Source organism: Pieris napi, chromosome 11 (assembly GCF_905475465.1).
Source record: "Pieris napi chromosome 11, ilPieNapi1.2, whole genome shotgun sequence".
NCBI classification, from domain to species: Eukaryota; Metazoa; Arthropoda; class Insecta; order Lepidoptera; family Pieridae; genus Pieris; species Pieris napi.
Window position 1 is genome coordinate 4831535 of NC_062244.1, and position 21366 is coordinate 4852900.

General features: G+C 33.7%; 1 protein-coding gene across 1 annotated transcript; it reads right to left on the reverse strand.

Moving 5' to 3' along the window:
- Positions 1 to 4372: 4372 nt before the first annotated feature.
- On the reverse strand, positions 4373 to 21187 carry LOC125054070. The gene is made up of 14 exons (XM_047655746.1): positions 20993 to 21187; positions 20142 to 20344; positions 19685 to 19867; positions 16266 to 16479; positions 15061 to 15272; positions 14654 to 14833; positions 12963 to 13113; positions 12027 to 12188; positions 9734 to 10011; positions 8353 to 8566; positions 7448 to 7659; positions 6586 to 6771; positions 5658 to 5943; positions 4373 to 4801 (listed from the first exon to the last, which is right to left on the reverse strand). Exons 1-14 carry the CDS (start codon positions 21018 to 21020, stop codon positions 4743 to 4745), a joined length of 2568 nt encoding a protein of 855 aa, XP_047511702.1. The 5' UTR covers positions 21021 to 21187; the 3' UTR covers positions 4373 to 4742.
- Positions 21188 to 21366: the final 179 nt, after the last annotated feature.

Consider the following 21366-nt stretch of genomic DNA (forward strand, 5'->3'; position numbering starts at 1 on the left):
GATCATTTATTAAATGATAAACTAGATTAATTTAAGCATTTAATATGGAGTCCAAAAAAGCAAGGAAGAGGAGTGGGGAGTGATTTTATATGCAAAATGCCTACGACAAAATACAAACTAAGTCTAGTAAGACTTCGTATTTTGTACAGAAAAGAATAAACTCAATTGTCAGAAGGAACCACTTGTCTCTGAATATTCCCACCCGTGGTCGTAGTCGATTTCGGATTCCTGAGAATTGTGTAATAAAAAAAGGAAATTCTAGAAAACTCATTCGGACGATTCAAGGCCAAAACCAATATGCAGTCTCAATCCAATTTTAGCTGTCATAGACTGACAATTCAATCCATTTCTAAAGAAAAGCATGCCAATATTCAATACATGGACTGAGATACCAATCTAATTATTCAACCAATCGTTCAGAGGGCGGATAAGAGATTGAAGATTGCCCTCTGTATGAAAATGAATGTTTACTCATGCCAACAACCTATCTGTCCATTTTGACAGTTGCTTCGATTGGCCAAATCAATCTCGGATTGCTATCGGTGAAACTTGTATGATTTGGGTTTGGGATTGCGACCTAACTTAATATTCGTTGGGAAAATTTATTCATCTTCGTCATCTTCCAGTTCTAGTGATAGTGATTTGGAAGTTTAAATGCAATTATCCGATTGGGATAGTAATTCTGAAGCTGGAAGAAGACAACGTACTTCTGTGCGAAGACATAAGAAGACAAGAATTAATTATATCCAGAGCCTGTATGACGCCGAATTCACATTTAGATTTAGGTTAACAAAAGAAGCTTTGGAGACACTTTTACACAAAGTGATGTCTATCATATATGACTTCTTGCAGGTTTCATTTTTTCATCAACTTTTGTAACTTTTTTTAAATATTAGCTACAACCAAAAATATTTGTTACTATAGATACTACCTACTAACTCCACTTCAAAACCTCAAGACTCCAGCAGAACATCTTTATAACGAATCTCAAATACGAAGCAGAAATGTGGTGGAAAAGACATAATATGGTATTTGGAAAAATTCGGTTCCCCAAAATCGGTTTGTCAAAAAAGGTTTTGTATCAAGTATCTCGTGTACAAGCGGTGATAGTGGCATGTGCAGTGAACATTTTGAACTACTGCAACAAGTAGATGAACCAGCTGATGATATTGATCAAAGCGCAATTGACAACATGGGAAATGCAAGTGTGCGAAGTAATCTTATAAGCGATTATTTTTCTTTATTACTATAATATTTTATAAATTACAACATTTTTGAGATAAATTAAATAAAAATTCAATGCTTTTATTTAAATAAAAATACAAATTTTTAATACAATACATCCTCGCTCCAGGCACAAAATCTATTATTTTTCTAATTTATTTAACAATATATTTTTTTCTATGGCCCATAATTCTCTTTTATGCTCTCTTTCTTCCTCTTCAAATGCCCATTGCTTTCTCTTATTTAGAAGCTCTTCATTTCAATTGACTTTCAATTCCTTCGACATACAACAATATCATGTCTTTGACTTTTTCCTCGATAGGGTGTAAGAGGAGTAGCAGCACTAGGGCCACCTCCTGTACGATATGTTTCAGCATGTATCAAGGCAGACTTTTTTCTTGTAGCCCTCTTTAAGCTTTAGCACTGCGAAAGTTTACCCCACTTGTGCTATTAAACAGCGCCTCCAGCGTCTTCCAGCACTGCTCTTTCTCCTGCCAGGTGACTGAGTCACTCTTTTTATTTTCTAATATATTTTTATGGTCAGCAACAAGCGAAGTTAGAAGGTCAACTTCTTCCCGGCTGAAATTGACGCTTCTTTCACGTTTTTGCGTAGACATTTTTTTAAGTTAAAGAACCAACCTCGAATCACAAAAAGAACATACACAAACTACTCAGAGAAAATTTATATTGTATTGTATGTACTAAAATACTCAATAATCTAACAAACAAAAATACCATATGAAAATGACAGCCCGTTTCGTTACAAGTAATATTAAATGACCAACAAAAAGGTTAAGGTTCTATGTTTTTCTATAGAATTTTGTAACTTTATTTGTTCGTAACAAAAAAACAAACAAAAACGTTGCATAGCTATTTAGACCAGTGCCGATAATTTTTGAAACCAAATAAAATTACAGTAGGATGAAACCCATTAGAAAAGGAGGGGAATATGATCAAAATGAAAGGAAAAATAAATTACGGTCGATCTGAGGTCGGGAAGGGGTGGGGGGGGAGTTTTAAGGGTAAAAAACGGTTTATCTCGATTTCCGGCAAAACTAAAAGTCCTATCGAAGAAAGTTAAATGGCAAAGTTTGAGGTAATAAAAAGATCTAGAACTTTTGTATTCACACATTTTTCACATAACCTCAAAATTTATGTGAAAAATTCAAAAAACCAAGTTTTTGGTTTTTTATTTTTATCTTTAACAAAAATATATTTTTTTTGACGAAATTTGGTGAAAACTTACCTTTCTATGCCCCAAATACACTGTAATTTATTTGATTAAAAATATTTATTTGTTCACCTTATTTTGAATTAATATCGAAAAAACACCCTAATTTTCAATCGAAAATTCTGACGTCAAAATTTCAGCTTTTTTCAAAAAGTTGGTGTGCTTTCAGTTCGTTGAAATCTCTACTTTCCTATGGTAAAAAAATATATATATATTGCCATAGTAAATCTTCTCAGAAATCGCAAAAAATCGTATGCAGTAACGCCCAGACCTGTCATCCCCTTCCTTACTTCTCTATGAAATACGAAAATTTTAGCCCATCTAAAGGTTAAATTTTTTTTTAGGTCACTCAGGTATATATAAGTTATCTTAAAATAGTAATAAATAGGCATCTGATTATAATTTAAAGAAGATTCATAGAGAAGTAGGGAAGGGGATGACGGGTCTGGGCGTTACTGCATACGATTTTTTGCGTTTTATGAGAAGATTTACTATGGTAATATATATATATTTTTTTACCATAGGAAAGTAGAGATTTCAACGAACTGAAAGCACACCAACTTTTTGAAAAAAGCTGAAATTTTGACGTCAGAATTTTCGATTGAAAATTAGGATGTTTTTTCGATATTAATTCAAAATAAGGTGAACAAATAAATATTTTTAATCAAATAAATTACAGTGTATTTGGGGCATAGAAAGGTAAGTTTTCACCAAATTTCGTCAAAAAAAATATATTTTTGTTAAAGATAAAAATAAAAAACCAAAAACTTGGTTTTTTGAATTTTTCACATAAATTTTGAGGTTATGTGAAAAATGTGTGAATACAAAAGTTCTAGATCTTTTTATTACCTCAAACTTTGCCATTTAACTTTCTTCGATAGGACTTTTAGTTTTGCCGGAAATCGAGATAAACCGTTTTTTACCCTTAAAACTCCCCCCCCACCCCTTCCCGACCTCAGATCGACCGTAATTTATTTTTCCTTTCATTTTGATCATATTCCCCTCTTTTTCTAATGGGTTTCATCCTACTGTGATTTTTTTCCCTTTTTATTTATTTTAAAGGCTATCTGCACTGGTCTAATTCGCTACTTTATCCATACATTGTGAAACAGACCCTAAGTCTTACTTATTTTATTTCGTTCCAAAAACAGCAAACTTTTGGTATGCTCGAACACAACATATTGCATTGAACGAAACGCGGTCGAGAGGGAAGGATCACGCAAAAGATTGCTGTCAATCTTTTGTCAAATAAACAATCGGATAGCAGAAATGTTTATTGGCATGCAGATTGGAGATCGGTCTTTAGATATGAATCAGTCCAAGATTGGTTATAATCATAGATTGAGGATACATTATTAATTTTGGCCGTCAGTCATAACTTGTTGACCGGTAATTTGGCGGCATCTTTTGATTTAAAAAAATCAGATTTTGAATAAATAGTAGTTTAAATATGACTGAGACGCGTTTATTTTGCCAATATGTGTCCCAATAAATGGAAACCAGCTTATTTCGGTGTCGTCGATAATTTATTATTAATGGTCAATAGAAAGTGGTTATCTATTATGAAAATTAATAAGACATTTAAGTATTTTCTATACATTATTACGCTGCGTTATGCTTGAGGTTCGTTTCCCAATTTAGCCCCAAATTATAATAAAATTTCCCGCCTTTGGAGGTTGTGCTTGAAAAGTTAATACTGCACATGGCGGGTACGGTGAAATCGCTGTTATGTCAGAGACGTATACAGTTGTCAGTGGAGACAAAAGATAATTAATTGCGACTCAGAATGACCTAAAACATTTGATTTAAATAGACACTGAATATCCCTAAATGAATTAAATTTAATAAAAAAATACGTAATTTTTAATTGATAATGACAGCTATGAACGAGGGAACGCGAAATAAAAATGTCAGTCATTAGTGAAATTTTTAGTTTATTGGCACTAATCAAAACTTAGTTCTATAGATTTCGATTTAAATAAAAATATTGCAGCAACAAAAAAACACATAACATATCTCTCAAAAATCTACTACAAAATATTACTGTACTGAATTGGATACTTTATCTATAACTGATTAATATTTAATTAACCTGTCTTAAGAAGCTCATACCGTTAAGATGCATCTCGGTATGAACCTCATTTCCCACTTAAATTCCAGTTTTAATTAGGATAGTATTTCAAAGTAACGCCAGATCGGCGCTGGGTTCAAATCTTCAATCGACTAATAAATTTAACAACATTTGTAAAGGTATATTATTTAATAGGAAACACTATTGTTACAATTCTTAGAAGTAAGGATTGGGATATCTTCTGTTCTGGTTATTCTGTATATTCTTTGAGGGTTCTGAAAAAAAAGAAAGTTTTTGTATACCTCGTAGTTGATAATGCGCGCGTATAACAGGGCAATAATTAATATAAAAAATAGTTTGAGTTTGAAAGCATACAGAGGTTTATCGCATGTGACAAATCGACAAAATCACAAACATTAAGAAAGAAATACTAGTTGACAGAAATATTTGTTGTGTTTTGAACAGATGGTCAAAAAGGTAGTTAATTGATTTGTTACTCAATTTGCTTACACGATAAAATAGCTGATTTTAAGAAAGTTATCTTAGGAATTTAGATATATGAAGTATCTAAATTCTTTGTAAACAAGGATACTGATTTGCTGTAGCGCGATCACAAAGTATTCAAACTATAAAATAAATCAGTGGCGCTACAACCTCTTTAGGTCTTGGCCTCAGATTTCTGAATCTGTTTCATGATCATTTGTCAATCTAATTAGCAAGTAGGTGATCAGCCTCCAGTGCCTGACACACGCCGTCGACTTTTTGGGTCTAAGACATGTCGGTTTCCTCACGATGCTCACATAGAAAGAAAGTCCATTGGTGCACAGCCGGGGATCGAACCTATGACATCAGGTAAGAGAGTCGCACGCTGAAGCCACAAGGCCAACACTGCTCTGTATTCAAACTATATCTCATCTAAAACCAAACCAGTAGACTAAGCTAAAATTTTGCAATCTATGTATCACCAAGAAGTTTTTATTATTATTTTTAGTAGTTACCGTTCATTACAATTTTACTTTTGTCGTGCAAGAAACAGCCACGTTTTGCATTGAAACATTTGCATTACCTTAATTTACGTCGATCAATCGTATAAATAAAGTATTGAATTCAAATTCTTTAAACACTACTTACCAACCAAAACGTTTTCAATAATATTAGGCTGTTCGATCTTCCCTTCAAACAGGACTAGACCCATTTTATTACTCTTTATAAAGAATACAAAAGGCCTATCCACTTTGAGCAGAAGTTCAGCTCCAATTAATGGTATCACCATAGCCCCTGATGCTGCTGCAGCAGTTGTACCCTTCTCATCGACGGACATGTGGACTTTGTGAATGATGTTGTCAACTTGTGAAGAAGCGCCTTCATAAATGCCGGATAGATTAGCGTTCTTGGTAAATAAGGATTCAATCCGCATCTATATAAGCATTATTATAAATTACTAGCTGATCCGGCAAACGTCGTTTTGCCATGTATATCATTTATAATAAAAATAGGGGTTGATCGTAGAGGGATGAAAATTAGGGGTTGTATGTATTTTTTAATGTTGTATCATAAAAAAATAGAAATTAAAATTTTTGTCTAAAAAATAAAAAAATAAATTTAGGGGTGGACTACCCCTAACATTTAGGGGGATGAAAAATAGATGTTGGCCGATTCTCATAGATACCGGATAAGCACAAAAAATTTCATCAAAATCGGTCAAGCCGTTTCGGAGGAGTATGGCAACGAAAACTGTGACACGAGAATTTTATATATTAGATTATTTTGTAATTTAATATCTATTTTTAATTGAATAGTAACAAGATTAACCAATTTTGACTTTATTTACTTATTAAAGTATTACAATCTATCGTTTCTAAAATACAAGACAATTACGATGATTTTTTTTAACTAAATTTATTTCATACAATAAAAATACTGTATTACACTTCCAACTACAAATTTTAGTTATTACCTGTATTTATGAATACTTACTTTTCTATAAAGCTTAATCTCTTACGTAGTAAGTAAGGTACGTGTAAGGTTTAAGGACTAAATAAAAAGATGAAATACTAACATTTCTCAAAGGCAGCGCCATATTTTCGGAATAATCAACAGTAAACTTTGGCATTATCAGTCTCACGTCTGTAGGTTCCATGAGTGGAGTGATTTGAGGCAAACTCATGTATGGAAGATCTCGAATTAGCTGCGAAATACCGTCACGATCCCGCGGTACTAGGAGGATCATAGAGTAATCACCACCCTAAAAATAAAAGTACTTATTTATATATTATCTGAGTGGCCCGTATCCGCTCCTACCCTTGCCCTTCTCGCAAGTGCAAACATGGATTCGCCAGAGATCTGAGGAACTCCAGAACCAACGTTGGTCATCAAGTGTGGACTGCAGGCAATCCAAAATGGTTCTGCCAGTCTAACACAAGATTGACAAAGCAACTTTTAAACCAGCAATATCCTCAAAACAATGATAGGGACAATTACGGGCCATTGTCTCCTTAATAAACACCTTTATGTCCTAGGCGCGACAGACAGCCCCATGTGCAGAGGGTGTTTCAACGCAGAGGAATCAGTCACCCACGTAATCCTGGAATGCGAGGCTATGGCTAAACAACGTACAGAAATCCTCGGAACAGTGAGGCCTGCGAAGTTCCCAGGAAGCTTCTGTGCTTTTGGAAGGAGTTAGGCTGGCTTAGTTAGCCAGGACTCACGTACAACGGACCTAGTGTGCGTCTAAGTGCGGAAAACGAGTCCACAAACCATACCATACCATATATTATCTGAAGAAGCACATAGTTCATCCATTCCAAGCTCTCTTGGCATGATCTTTTCTTCAAAGGATAAAGGCTAAAATTTTCTGAAGTGTGAAAAATTGTAGCGTACTAATAACAATTTCTTTGCAACTAAGATTTATTCTCATTTACCTCGTATAGTAACTCCACAGCGTGTGCCCTAAGGTTCTCCACATATGCACAATTAAGTTCAGCATGCAACTCCATCATTGCAACATTCGTGCACGCGCCTCTGTAATTGAAGCAGCCGGGCCTGGTGTATCGAGGATTAAAAGCAATCGCCCATGAGCCCTTGAAGTATAGAGCATTTGCCAAAATCATCTCTGCTTTTGGACTTATGTTTGCTGAAATAGGCGTATTATTCAAAAACCGATTGTTAGCTTGAAATTGTTAAATGATATTCGTTTCTTTATTTTAACAGTAACACATGTAAGGAGAAAACATAAAACGGCTAGGGAAAAAGTACGTTTATACGTACGTAAATGTGCCGTATAGGAAATGTAAAGAAATTAACTAATTGTGGTTTAGTTTTTCATGTAAATGAATTTTTATTTATAATATTTATATAAATCTATTGCTTACATATTAATACATATTCCCGAAGACCGTGTGATTGTTTTTACGAACGTAATTATTTTGAAAAAATATTTTACTGTTTCGTGTACAAAATCATGCATTTACTGGATAACGCGATGACTTTAAAGAAATGTGGTCATCGCTTTAATTTTAATTATAGCTAGAACTTTCAGTTATTTTAATAGACCTACTAACTCAGTACTTAAACTTCTTCAACACTCTTAAACGAGAAAAGTCTAGGTTCTTCATTAAAAATTTAATACTTATTAGGCTTATTCAAGCGTAAAAAACCGAACATTTTACTAACCAGAGTATAAGTAAACTACTCGCGGCCAAAGGCAAGGTAAGTCGGAATATAAATTTACGCTAAAGTCTTTAATAGATACGATCAAGTTTCTTTATATTCTGGTTTCTACAAAAGAAACTAAATTGAATCGAATAGCCACAGAACTGTATCTTACCAGGCTCAACTATTCCAGGAATCAAACCCTTGGTTTTTTCAAACACCCACTTGTTGATAACTTCAGACACGTTATTTGTATAAGCAAAATCAAGTTGGCGAAGTTCTGACTGGTAGACTTTTTGTATCATCAACACATAATCTTTGTTGAGTTTCAGTTTGTTGGAGACAAAGACGCCATTTGCGTTTTCTATACTGACACCTCGAGTATTTACCTGAAAAAATATTATATATTAAGGGTCTGTTTCACAATGTACGGATAAGTTCTACATAAGTTCCAAATTAGCTATTTATGACTTATTGGTAGGATAAACACTATTGTTGCGTTTCACGACTGTCAGATAGCGCTATTCGTCACATAAAGTCCATCATAAGTTATGAGTCCGATGAATGTCAAATAGCACAATTTATCTTCTAAATAATTTATGTGTTGCATAGCTATTTGGCACTTTATCCATACATTGTGAAACAGACCCTAAGTCAAGTGCAATAGCAGACGATTTCCTGTGACACATTCAAAGTAAGAAGAACCCTTCAAATTCTGAGATAATAGCCTCCCAATTGAGTAAAACGGTGGTATAATGCTTTTATTTTAATAATATCTAGTGAAAAATTGTGATAAAGAATCTGCACTAGGTATGGACTTATAGGCGTAATATAAAATTACGTATTACGTACGTTTAATTTATTGAAAAAGGTTTGTATGCAATTAAAAGTAGGAGCAATTAGGAGTGATAGCTAATCTCATGGGGCCTATAACTTCATAATTTGCACGATTAGGTACTGTATCAGCAAAAATTTTCGAAAAGGTATTGCAAATGACCAGACTTTTATGTTGAAATGAGACCAAACATGTATTACCTTCTGTCTATAAGCTTTTCTATTAGAAACAAGAACAGTAAGATTACTACAAAAGATATTCAAATTTGACCTAAATTAAAAAAGAGAAAAAGTAAACATAATAACTACATGGCACGTACATTTTTTTAAAGCTTTTATCATTATTACCGAGACATAAAACACAACATAAATCTGCTTCCGACGATGTTATTAACCCTATGTATTGTAACTCGTCATATAATAAGTATTACAGAGAGATAAACTATTGCGGGAAATAAATGCAATGCAATTAAAAATTATTACGACCATCTGGTTTAAATTAATAAAAAAATATTACTTAATAAATATACGATTTTGTTTAAAGGAAGTCATACAATTTTTTGCCTATTTGTTTACGTACGTGTAGAATTGATTTTTAACTCTATGTACGAGCTTTCAGGTTCGAAGCTTGAAGCAAAGGTAAATTAATAAAATACAATTACTTCTTAACATAGTGTGCGTCTGCGCAATAGATGTCTGAATCTATTCAAAAAAATACTTACATGTAATAAATTAAGATACGTGTTCAGCTGTTCACGAAATTCATCTTTATATGGTGATAAACGTAAGGCACTTCTGATTTCATCCTCCGTTGTTCCAGCAGACCCTTCAAGGATCATTGCTAGCGTAGACTTAATACTGGCTGGTGATATCATGACATTACCAGGCCGGTCTTCTGCCGTATATCTGAGTAAATCTATGTCGAAGAAATTCAGTCGAGAAAGATCTGATGCTGCTCCATCGAGACAGTCTAAAGTGGCGATGTTCACCGCAAATAAAGCTATAAAAACAACATAAATTCCTTTGAGTTAAAAAAACAATTTTCGAAAAATGGCAATATACATTATTTAACACTCAAATAAACGTCTAAAATACCTTCGAGTAAAATTCTAGAGTAAAGTGATGTCATTTGTGTGAATTTGTCCTAAATTTCCTACGGAAAATTCAAGAGACAATTTATTATTTGGTTCCACATACGACACTATTTTACTGAAGAGAAAAAAAGGCTTTTATTTAGGAACTGGTCCTTAATGGTGCCGTACCTTCTAATAATCATTGTGTTACTTGTAGCTAATAAGTTACATTGGCCATATATAACTATTAATAAAACTGATTTGTGATGAACATTAATTAATCCGGGTGTAAATTACCTCTCCTTGAACATGTTTTCCTGCTAAACCAGTTCATATAAATTGTATTTATTTTATTCGAATTACCTTATAATAGTTAGGTGTATATCTATAAAAAAATGCGATTTATGTATTCTGCTACATGGATACAAAAAAAGAAATAATCATAGACTAAATAATGTGTGAAGAAAATAAGTCTTAAGTATATGATGAAAAGTTGTAGTCCACGGAACTAATGAGCTGTTAAGACGTTCAATACTGGCAGTGCTCTCACGACCGCTGCACGAACGGGGAGTTTACCTAATAGACAACAAGTTGACCTGACTAAAGGTCAATAGTCGGTTTTGTAAGTGTCTATTATAAATACAAATTATTAAGTTAAAGACGCGAGATATACAAAGAAGCTGAGATGGAATTGGACAGGACATTTCAACAGAATGCCGAAGAAATGGGATAAAATTACGGCTGTGTGTTTGCTCACATATCTCAGGAAGAAGGTTGGCCTTAAATAATAGCATGGTGACATATCAATTTATTGGAAGAAGGCATGCGAGAGGGGAATGTTAAGATGGGGAATGCCTACATAATACGATACATGCATGTACTCCAATCTTTATTGCATATATTTTTACTAAACAAATAGCATATTAACTTATATATTTCACATATAAATGTAGTATGTGGTTTTAAATGCAATTAAGACATTTTTACTATTATTATACTTAGATATTTTAAATCTATGCTACTATTTGATTAATTTAATGATCAAGGCATGAATTTCAATTCATAAGAAATCTTTAAGAGTTTTTTGACTTCTTTACCTTAATATTTTAATACAAAGAACAAAAAATATGTTTTGGACGAACGACGAAACCTGTTTAGCATCTTAGTTGCTTTAGTAAAAACATACAGGCTAGAAGGTCAAACTTAATTGTAAGCATCATATTTCGAGAAATGCATTATTATATTGCAAAGAATAGTCTTACCAATAAAAAATAAAACCACCATTTTGTTGTTTATGTAAAAACCACTCGATTTTTAAAATAACACGTGCATTTTACACCACTCTCGCTATTAAAGTGATAAATGTAAACAAATGAAAACCTTGATCAACGTGAAATGTGAACGAATGAGAATTAAGAGCCGTTTCAAAACTTGACATGACCGGTTTAAGATTAAGATTACTCTTACGTCACTGGTGCTGGAAATTGCATGTTTTTTTTTCAGATTCCTATTCAAACAGTTGTTACATTATTTTCCCTGGTAAAATTTAACTCCAAGGGGCTCTTGAATGTGGTTTGATTTTCGTCTTACGTGCTTTGCTAAAACCTATAACATATGGTCAATATTTACAGTCGTATATCCCTACCCTCTAAAAAGTCACTCACTCCTACAGAGTTATAGATTCACCTGGAAAAGGGGCCCTTGTTTGTCTACAGATTATAAAGAAGTCTGCGTTGTTTTGTCCTAGCTATATAGGATCTATTTTACTAAAGTTAGTATAATTAATTACCTGTATTGTCTATTTTTGAAATCGAATCCAGTCAGTTCAATTTAGTTCCTCAATACTTCTCAGCACTTTTTTACTTAAGTAATTTATGAATTTAGAAAATCGGATTTAAAATAAAAATAAAATATGGTAATGTTTAAAACTTATTTATTATCTATGGGAGTTTAAAAGCACCGTCAAAAAGCGAGGGGTCGGATACACGTCCAGTAAAGAGCAGTTGTCGGGTTTTCTCATCTTGAATGAAGAACATGAATGGTTTGTTGGCAACCAGTATTGCTTTGGGCTCGTCCTCACCAAACTTATTCTCTAATGTTATTTCTGTAAAAGATTAACCGGATTCATATTACATCATACTATACACCTCAAATGGTTAAATCATGTTTAGTCACGTTATGAATGTGTTAATCTTTATATATATAATTCTTCTGTGAGTGTGTATGTCACTGAACTTCTCTCAAACGACTGGACCGATTTTGATGAAATTTTTTGTGTGTGTTCAAGGGGATCTGGGAATGGTTTAGATTCACAAATCAGCCCGCCAGATGGCGCTGCAGTCGGTACTTTCATACTTTGCTTTACTAATCGCTTGAAATATCATGCAGGACAACGTCTGTCAGGTCCACTAGTATTCTATAAATTTGTTTTTGAATTTAGTGACAAGATTTATTTTAACAAAATATTTTATACGTTTTAATATTGATGTGTAACCCTCAATTATATTCATATGTAAATAATCTGTTCAAAAATAAAGGGAAATGTGAAAAAAATTAATTGTGTAAGATATGTACATTCAACCGCGATTAAACGGTATAGAATTTAACGCGATATTATTAGTATTAAATTGTAACGCGATACATAGCTTCATACTAATATTGACACATACTAACTTATTAATAAGAAAAAAATTCCCACAGACTTTTTAAACTTCTTTAATTAACAAATGTTTAACCTTAAGAATAATCCCACCGTCATAAAACTCAGTTTTCCAAATAACTTGTGTAAACTACATCAAAAGAATTTGACCTTAAAAAACCGACAAAGTTTATACTCGATTCTGTTTCTACCAGTTTAAAATAATTTAAAAATACGAACCGGTCGCCGAATATGCCACGCTTCCAATCTCGTTATTAACGATACCAGACCTCTGCAGCACCTTTGAGACTCTCATGCGGTTTCCCGGGGTCTGTCCCCTGGATAACCCTGGAAAAGACGCTGTGTCCTCGAACGCTTGTCTAACACCCAACTGAAAATACAAAAACGTTTAGGAAGACGTGTTTATTCCTACGCCAAAGTTTCTTTATGTTATGTCTCGTAGTGACATGGGATCATAGTTTATAGACCGTGCTTTTAGAAGATCTATCTATAGTAACTTAAAGACTTTGAAATATGCCATAGCGTAGCAGATTTCCTTCTTTTAAGCGAAATGGTTCGGTTATCGGTATCAGATTGTGGAGAATAACGGTGACATTTTTGTTTAAATCAGCATTCCTCTCAAACTAAAACAATTGGTTTCCGGGATTCTAAGTTAGAATGCCCATTACGCACGTTGATAAAAAATGTGTTTATTCATTATAAACAATACATTATATGTGTAAGATTTGGGATGATAGTAACGAAACATTAAAATTATAATTTTTGCTTCAGTATTCATATATTTCTTATTTTATTATCTATATCACGATGACGTTATAAACTAACTAGTACATTCGTTTATTCAACCGGTCAAGAATAAAAATATGTATGCCAAGTGATAAGAATAGTCTGTTGACTCAAATGGGTTTTACCCACTCATGTTCATATGTTTGCAGATTACGTTGCTATACCGTATAAGGAAAACCGCGTATTGTAAGCGTAATAATCACTATACAGGAAAATAATGTTAATTTTTAGAATCACCGAAAAGTGTGAAAAATAAATCATAATTTTGAGGACAACGTTAGTACGAGGACGAAAATATGTACAAGTCGTATTTAACAGTATTGTAAAAGCATATAAATTATATTCTGTGAGAGAAATATGTTTAATATCTGTCTCACAGTTAAATATTTCTTTTAGTACAGTATACAGGTGATATTTATGGTTTCGATAAAAAATTCTAATAGATCTAAATACATTTTGGAAAAGAGAGATTATAGTTTGAAATATATAGATAGTACTAGTAAACTATACAGTACCCGTGGGATAGATTTATTTTCGAAGGAAATCACAGAAAGAAAGTTCAAGCCAAATACGCATTTATTAACACGAATTATGGTCTAGAGATAGATCACTTTAGTCTGGCCGTGTAGTTGAGCATCAGACATTTATTACAAAATGAATTCTGTCTATGTGTACGAACGCGCCTAGCTTTAAAATGCAATGTTTGTACGGTACATCAATAGATTTGACGACTCATTGGTCTAGTGGGGTTAGTACCTACCCCTGACTGCGAATCCGTGGGTCCCGGGTTCGATCCCCGGCTGAGAGGGACATCGATGTGATGAGCATTTGGTGTTGTGCTTAGGTATTGGGTGTTTAAATATGTATTTATATGTCTATCTATCTATAATATGTATGTATATCCGTTGCCTAGTACCCATAACACAAGCTTCACCAGCTTAGCATGGGACTAGGTCAATTGGTGTGAATCGTCTTTAAAAAAAATTTTGTGATTCCTGAGGAAGATTGAGGTGTATAATTAATTATGGTTTTATATAAATTGACTGAAATGTATCGATTATTTTTAAATATCGCTAACTTCGCGCGCTGTAGATGAAAGCTAGACAGATAATAATAAAAATTACCTCTTTTAGCAGTCCATCAAGTTGCGAAGTGTACTCGAACTCGAATTTTGGTATCTTGACGTCAACCAAATGCTTAGTCAGACTGGCCAGCTCAGCACGAACACCGCTTATATCATTAAATATATGAGGTAGACCGGTAAGGGAGTTTGGCACTATAATGTACATTGCGAAATTTCCAGTCTGTAAGGAGATATTTATTTTACAATGACTTAAAATCTGTCCATAAGAATCAAAGTATTAATACTTTACTTAAGTCAATAAGTTAATACAATACATAGAAATTAACTGGCTTAATGCTAAAAAAGTTTATATTTCTCTCGTAAAACTTGTATTTATTACGTATATCTAGTATATCTAATTTATTAGTTTGTTTTGTTTAAATAGTATTTTAAATAAATTAAGCTCACCTTATACGGCATTCGTAAGATTTTTGCATTATACTTAACGGAGTCGGTAAAAAAGAATTTGTTTTTGGTTTGCATGAAGGGTGTCGGCTTAGTGAGATTGGCCTGAATATAGAAGTCATGGTTAAATGTCATGTTTGGGTTGAACTGATGTCGCCATGTTCCTTTGAAGAATAAGGTGTTCAGGACTAATGATACCACACCCTGGAGGTCACCTAAAAATAAGATTCATATATCGTGGGGTTTTGATAAATAGTAATATTTTTTTATGTTATTATTATTAATAACTTGATATGTCATGTGGAACATGGTGTAATGGCTGCAGCTCCTTACAAACGTTGTGTAAAAAAAGGCGATTAAAAAGAGTGGCGGAGAGTTTATTGCCAGTTCTTCTCTCCCGTTCTACACCTTTGATTTGAGAACTGGCAGTAAATGTAAAATTAGAAGCATTAATATGTATTTCTTTACTGACGAGTCATAAGTGTAAATTATGTTACCTATATGATTAAATGATTTTTTACTTTACTTTACTTAGAACGGTCATAAATAGGTATATAATGACATGAAGCTTGTTAAAACCAATTATAGCACGTATTGTAATTTTTTAATTATATTCAGTTTAAAATTTTCGGCGAGCTACAAGTTTTATATGGTGTATCATATAAAATATCACAATATACCAGGGTATTAGTTGAATATTTATTAACTTGCCTAATTCCCTTGTAAGTACGATTGTTTAGAAATCGCGGAAATACATTTGATAAATGGTTTCTGAAAATGTTCATTGTTTATTGATATCCTTGTTACTACATATTAAGTTTTAGTGAAGCTTACGCGGAAACACGGAGTAAGTAAATAAACGTGTTTTTGATGGGTCATGACTAATATTTGATAGCTAAAAATACTCTCAGTCAAAACACGTTTAAAGTTTTTTCGACTATTACTTTTGCCTTTGATATTAAAAGCTAATTAAAACAAGCACGGCATTTCCAGAATTTTAAAGTAGTAAAAAGATACATATAAAAAGACGCGAGAAACAGCGTTTCACAGTAGGTAGTGATTGGCGTAAATAAACTTTGTGCTCCAAAATAGTCTGTGCAGAAATGTGCGTCTACCACGCACAAGACAGTCTCTGAATATGAAATACTAAGGAAATAATAAACTAACATATATGCATTTTAAGAAGCGTGTAGAAAAAAAATCCGTACCTGCATCAACTAAATTTGGTATCCTTCCTTGAGTGATATTGGACACCCACTGATTAATACTGTCGGCGGCTAGATCAGCCTTACTGAAGTCTAGACTTGTGATTTCGGTCTTGTAAAAGTTCTCAGCGATCGCCGCAAACTGCTGTGGAGGATGGACTGACGATCCTACGTATATTCGACTACCTAGGTCTAGAATATAGTCTGAAGACTTTGTCTGAAATAAATAGTCTGAAATAGATAAACTACTCTAATCTGTAATAGAGAAGACTGTGTGTTCTGTAACTTAATATATAGAACTTTCAATCACCAATCAAAATTATGCAAAAGAGTATGAAATATGCAGAAAGCTGTTCATATTCTATCGCATAATATTCAAAAATTTCACGCTTATTCCTCCATTAAATCCTCCATCAAATAAGTTGTATATAAATGTATACACATTAGTCATAAAAAATACAAAATCTGGCTAATAAAGGGTCTTTCATTAAGGGCTTCCTATCTTCAAATTTAAATAAAACAAAATTTGTGTTAGATATCATCAACAATTTTTATTCGTTTGAAAAGCCTATCGATGCCATTATGTGTGGAATATAACATCGTTCAAATATCCGCCCCGGCTTCTCTGGGTGGCGCGCATCCGAAATGTCCAATTTTTCATGACGCTGGTGCATAAATCAGGCTGAATTTGGTCGATGGCATGGGTTATGTTGGCTTTGAGGGCCGCTGTGGTTTGTGGCTTATTCGCATAGACTTGCGACTTAAGAAAACCCCACAAGAAATAGTCTAATGGGGTCAAATCGCACGATCTCGGTGGCCAGTTCACATCATCTCCACGTGAGATGACCATGCCGTCGAACCGCTCATGCAGAATGTCCAATGTGGCATGAGCTGTGTGGCACGTAGCGCCGTCCTGGTGAAACCACATGTCGTTGGTGTTCATATCATCCAATTCAGGCCAAAAGAAGTTGGTAATCATCGACCTATAGCGCTCTCCGTTTACAGTGATGGCCTGGCCAACGTCGTTTTCAAAGAAATATGGACCGATGATGCCGCCAGCCCAAAATCCACACCAAACAGTGACTTTTTCGGGATGCATTGGACGCTCTTGGATCTCATGTGGATTTGTATCGGCCCAAATTCGACAATTTTGTTTGTTCACGTACCCATTCATCCAAAAATGGGCCTCATCGCTGAAGATGATTTTTCGATGAAAATTAGGGTCAGTTGCCAACTGCTCCAGAGCCCATTCAGCGAACACAAGTCTTTGTCTATGGTCGTTTACCTTCAGCTCCTGGGTCAGTTGAATTTTGTACGGGTGCAGGCCCAAGTCACGACGCAAAATTCGCCAACTTGTGGTCTGTGAAAGGCCGAGTTTTTGTGAGCGGCGCGAAATCGACTGCCTCGGATTCTCCTGTTGCTCTCACGGACAGCGGCGATGTTTTCGGTAGATCTTGCGTTTCGTCGACGTACGGGTGTTGGTTGATCGTTTACTGAACCAGTGGACTCAAATTTATCCACCACACTGCGAATAGTCCTCTCGGTAGGACGATTATGGCGCCCGTAAAATGGACGAAGCGCGCGGATCGTTGCCCGAACAGAACACCCATTTTGATAAAACAATTTTATCATTTGCACGTGTTGTTGAACGCTATATCCATCCATGGTGATTTGGCAAAACAGACTGAATAAATGACAGCCAATTTGACAGATGTAGCTTCAACAAGATGGCCGCTATCAACTGTAAAAGTTCGGAAGTCCCTATTGAAAGACCCTTTACAACCGACAATTTTTATCAGTTGCATAATAAATGCATGGTTAATGCATAATTGATAAAGAAAAAGGATAATTAACAATGTTCACAAATATTTTAATAACAATGTCAATGTTATCGAGGCTTTCCACAAAGTGATCAATTGGAAAACTTCGCTCTTCCTACCTGAATATATATTTTTTTAATTAAATAAATACCTACGTTATATTTAGTTTTTTTAAATAGATATTATTAAATAGATTTTTAAATAGATATTAAAATTTTAAATAGATATTGTGTAAGCTATGATGAGAATCGACATATTTTACTATTACGATAGGTCGGCGATTATTGTTACTTTCAACTACAATATCCCCTATATTGTAGTGCACATGTGGACTCTTTATTCCATAATATTTCAATGACCGACACGACCGGAGTATTAAGAGATTCAGAGAAGAACTGACAAATACGAGCTCATCTAAGGGTGTGTTTATCTCTTAATTTAGGAGTACTATTTATTGACGAAGATCGCATACAATAAATAATTTCACATTTCATCATGCTTCAATAGAAAAACATTAGAAAATAATAACTATATATATACTGGCTACATAGGTATATATAAGTAGATATATAAATAGATAGCTATACTATTTGAGAGAAAAATTGTGTGTTGGTTACGAATAAACAAAAACTATTTAATTTCAAATTTTCTTCTATAAATATTCTACAAATAATTGTACAGCCGAATGAAGTCGAGTTATTTTTAAATAAGTTATTTATAAAAGACAACAACTATTTACGACACCAAGTTTATCAAAATCAGGGTCAAACCACATCACGATTTGACTAATCTCGAATTCTCCACGCATACAGAATAACCGCTATTTATTTAGAACTTGAAATATTTGGCAGTGGACTGATCAATTTAAAACAAAAAGCGTTGTTAAGCACATATCAGGTACCTAATCCGCATTAGGCAAATGTTTAAATAAGTAATTATTATGTTAAATTTAAATTTCGTGGGAATGTAAATTTTATGTCCACGATAATTCTCATATATTTTGTAACATTAGATTGTAACTTACACTGCTGAAAATGTATAATATATGCTGACCCGGCAAACGTTGTTTTGCCATGTATGTTATTTCTTTTTTGGTTCAATAAAAATAACTATCTACACTATAATAAAAAATAGGGGTTGATCGTAGAGGGGTAAAAATTAGGGGTTGTATGTATATCATAAAAAAATAAAAACAAAAAAAAATCGAAAACTTAAAACAACACTTTTTGGGGTTATCAGTTAGGGGTTTGAAAGATAGATAGTAGCCGATTCCCAGACTTACTGATTATAAAAAATTCATAATAATCAGTGGAGCCGTTTCGGAAGAGTATGGGAATGAACATTGTGACACGAGAATTTTATATATTAGATAATGAGCTTTAATAAATAAGATGTATTTTCTTGATTAACAAATTTTAACAATCTAGCCGCGATCAGTAGTCGCACATACCAGGTACCATCAAGGTCATTATTACTTCCGAAACTATTTTAATTGCTATAAAAAAAATTACCAGTTTACTACATATGTTAGCTTTCTGTAAGTAAGCATTTTGAAAAAAGGAATATTTTAAATGCCCTATTCTTGACGAAAATATTTCATACCTGAAGCGAGTCTATAATTTCTGAAAACTTCTTCCTAACCACTTCATTGTCCACATCCAAACCAAGGACGTTGGAGATCTCGGCGTGGGTTGCTCCTGTAGAAGCTTCCACCAGGATAGCCAAGGCCAATTTCAGCCCCAAGGGAGAAATTAGAAAGTTCTCGTTTGATGTAACAGCAATCCTCTGTATCAAAATGTACATTATCTTAATAGGCTCGAATTATAATGAATATATGACAACATACAGACAATAAGAAGAGGAAGTTGGCGTATAATTCCATGATACAAACAAATATTTAGGTATGAACATAGTATAGCTCAACATTGGTAAATAATAGCTAAAACTAACCCAGTTCAAAATCCCTTTAGGTTTTGCAATCATAAACTTTAGTACCAAGCAAACTCATCTGCTCATTAAAGCACTAAAAATAACATAGTGTTTAAGCTAGGCTACATACCTTAGTAAGTATCCAATCAAATTTATCATAATCCGCCACCGAAGGACTATAGTCATCTGACAAGTCATTTTCTGTGAGATTTGTTGGGACTTGTGCGTCTGCTAAGGGAGGCTGCAGCTCAATGGAAGGAGCACCTTGTGGAGGTCCGAATACATTCTCTATGTCTTGAAGTGTGTAGTTTTTATCGCATAATGCAAATGAAGCTGAAAAAAGTTATAAAATATTTATATTTGAGTACCCGATATATTCATTCAACTCATTATTAATCTTTTTACTAGTGTTTATTGTTTAGCTTTCAGTACATACATACTGTATATGTCGGCCTTTTATTTCACAAATGTGTCCGTGAAATTTAGATCTATCCAATTAAGATTTAATTGCAAATTCATTGAATTCAATCATAGTATGTTTACTACATACATTTACATTTACCTTGTTACACCGCAACCAAAGCATTTTGGGATTCCCGTAAGACGCAAATTTATATAGAATGCTACACCACACTGATGTAAGCAGTAACCTTACAACTGACCCTATAAGATAGCAATAATTACCTAAAGTTTATTATGTACATTTTGTACGTAAATAATATACCAACATCTATGACTGTTAAAAAATTGTGGTATATATTACAAAATCTACCATGAAATAAGCCACCTTAAATAAGTGCGATTAACTCCCACTATTTCCATAAATTTCCTATAAAGAGTTGGTCCATATTCAAATAAGATTATATGAATATTACAAAAACTAAGTTATTCAAAAAAGTCGATGTTTATTACTAACAATTACTATTAAAACAACTCACGAATACCTAATACCTCAGGATTTGACGCTATAAAAAAACTTACCTAAAAAAACAACTAGAAATAATCTCATCGTGCGCGCACAAGGAAAAATATAAAAATAAATATCGCAAGGCTATTCAACCGGAGAAACAGGAACGTAAACACTATGAAATCTAATAAAAATAATTTGTTACGCTAGTTCATCTTTGAGGACGTGCGATGCCCACTGTATCCGCGACTTGACTAATTACGAAGGTCTATAAACCGGTTTGATAGGCTTTATCTAAAGTCATTCTCGCTATTGTATTGATGTTCCGTGATTGAGGATATTGTACGCAAAGTTTGGAAAGGATGTTCGGGAAGTACTAAGTGGGGAAGTTTTGACCTCTGGTACTTAAAGGTCTTTTCAAGGTTTCTCATTAAATGTTGCTTGAAAT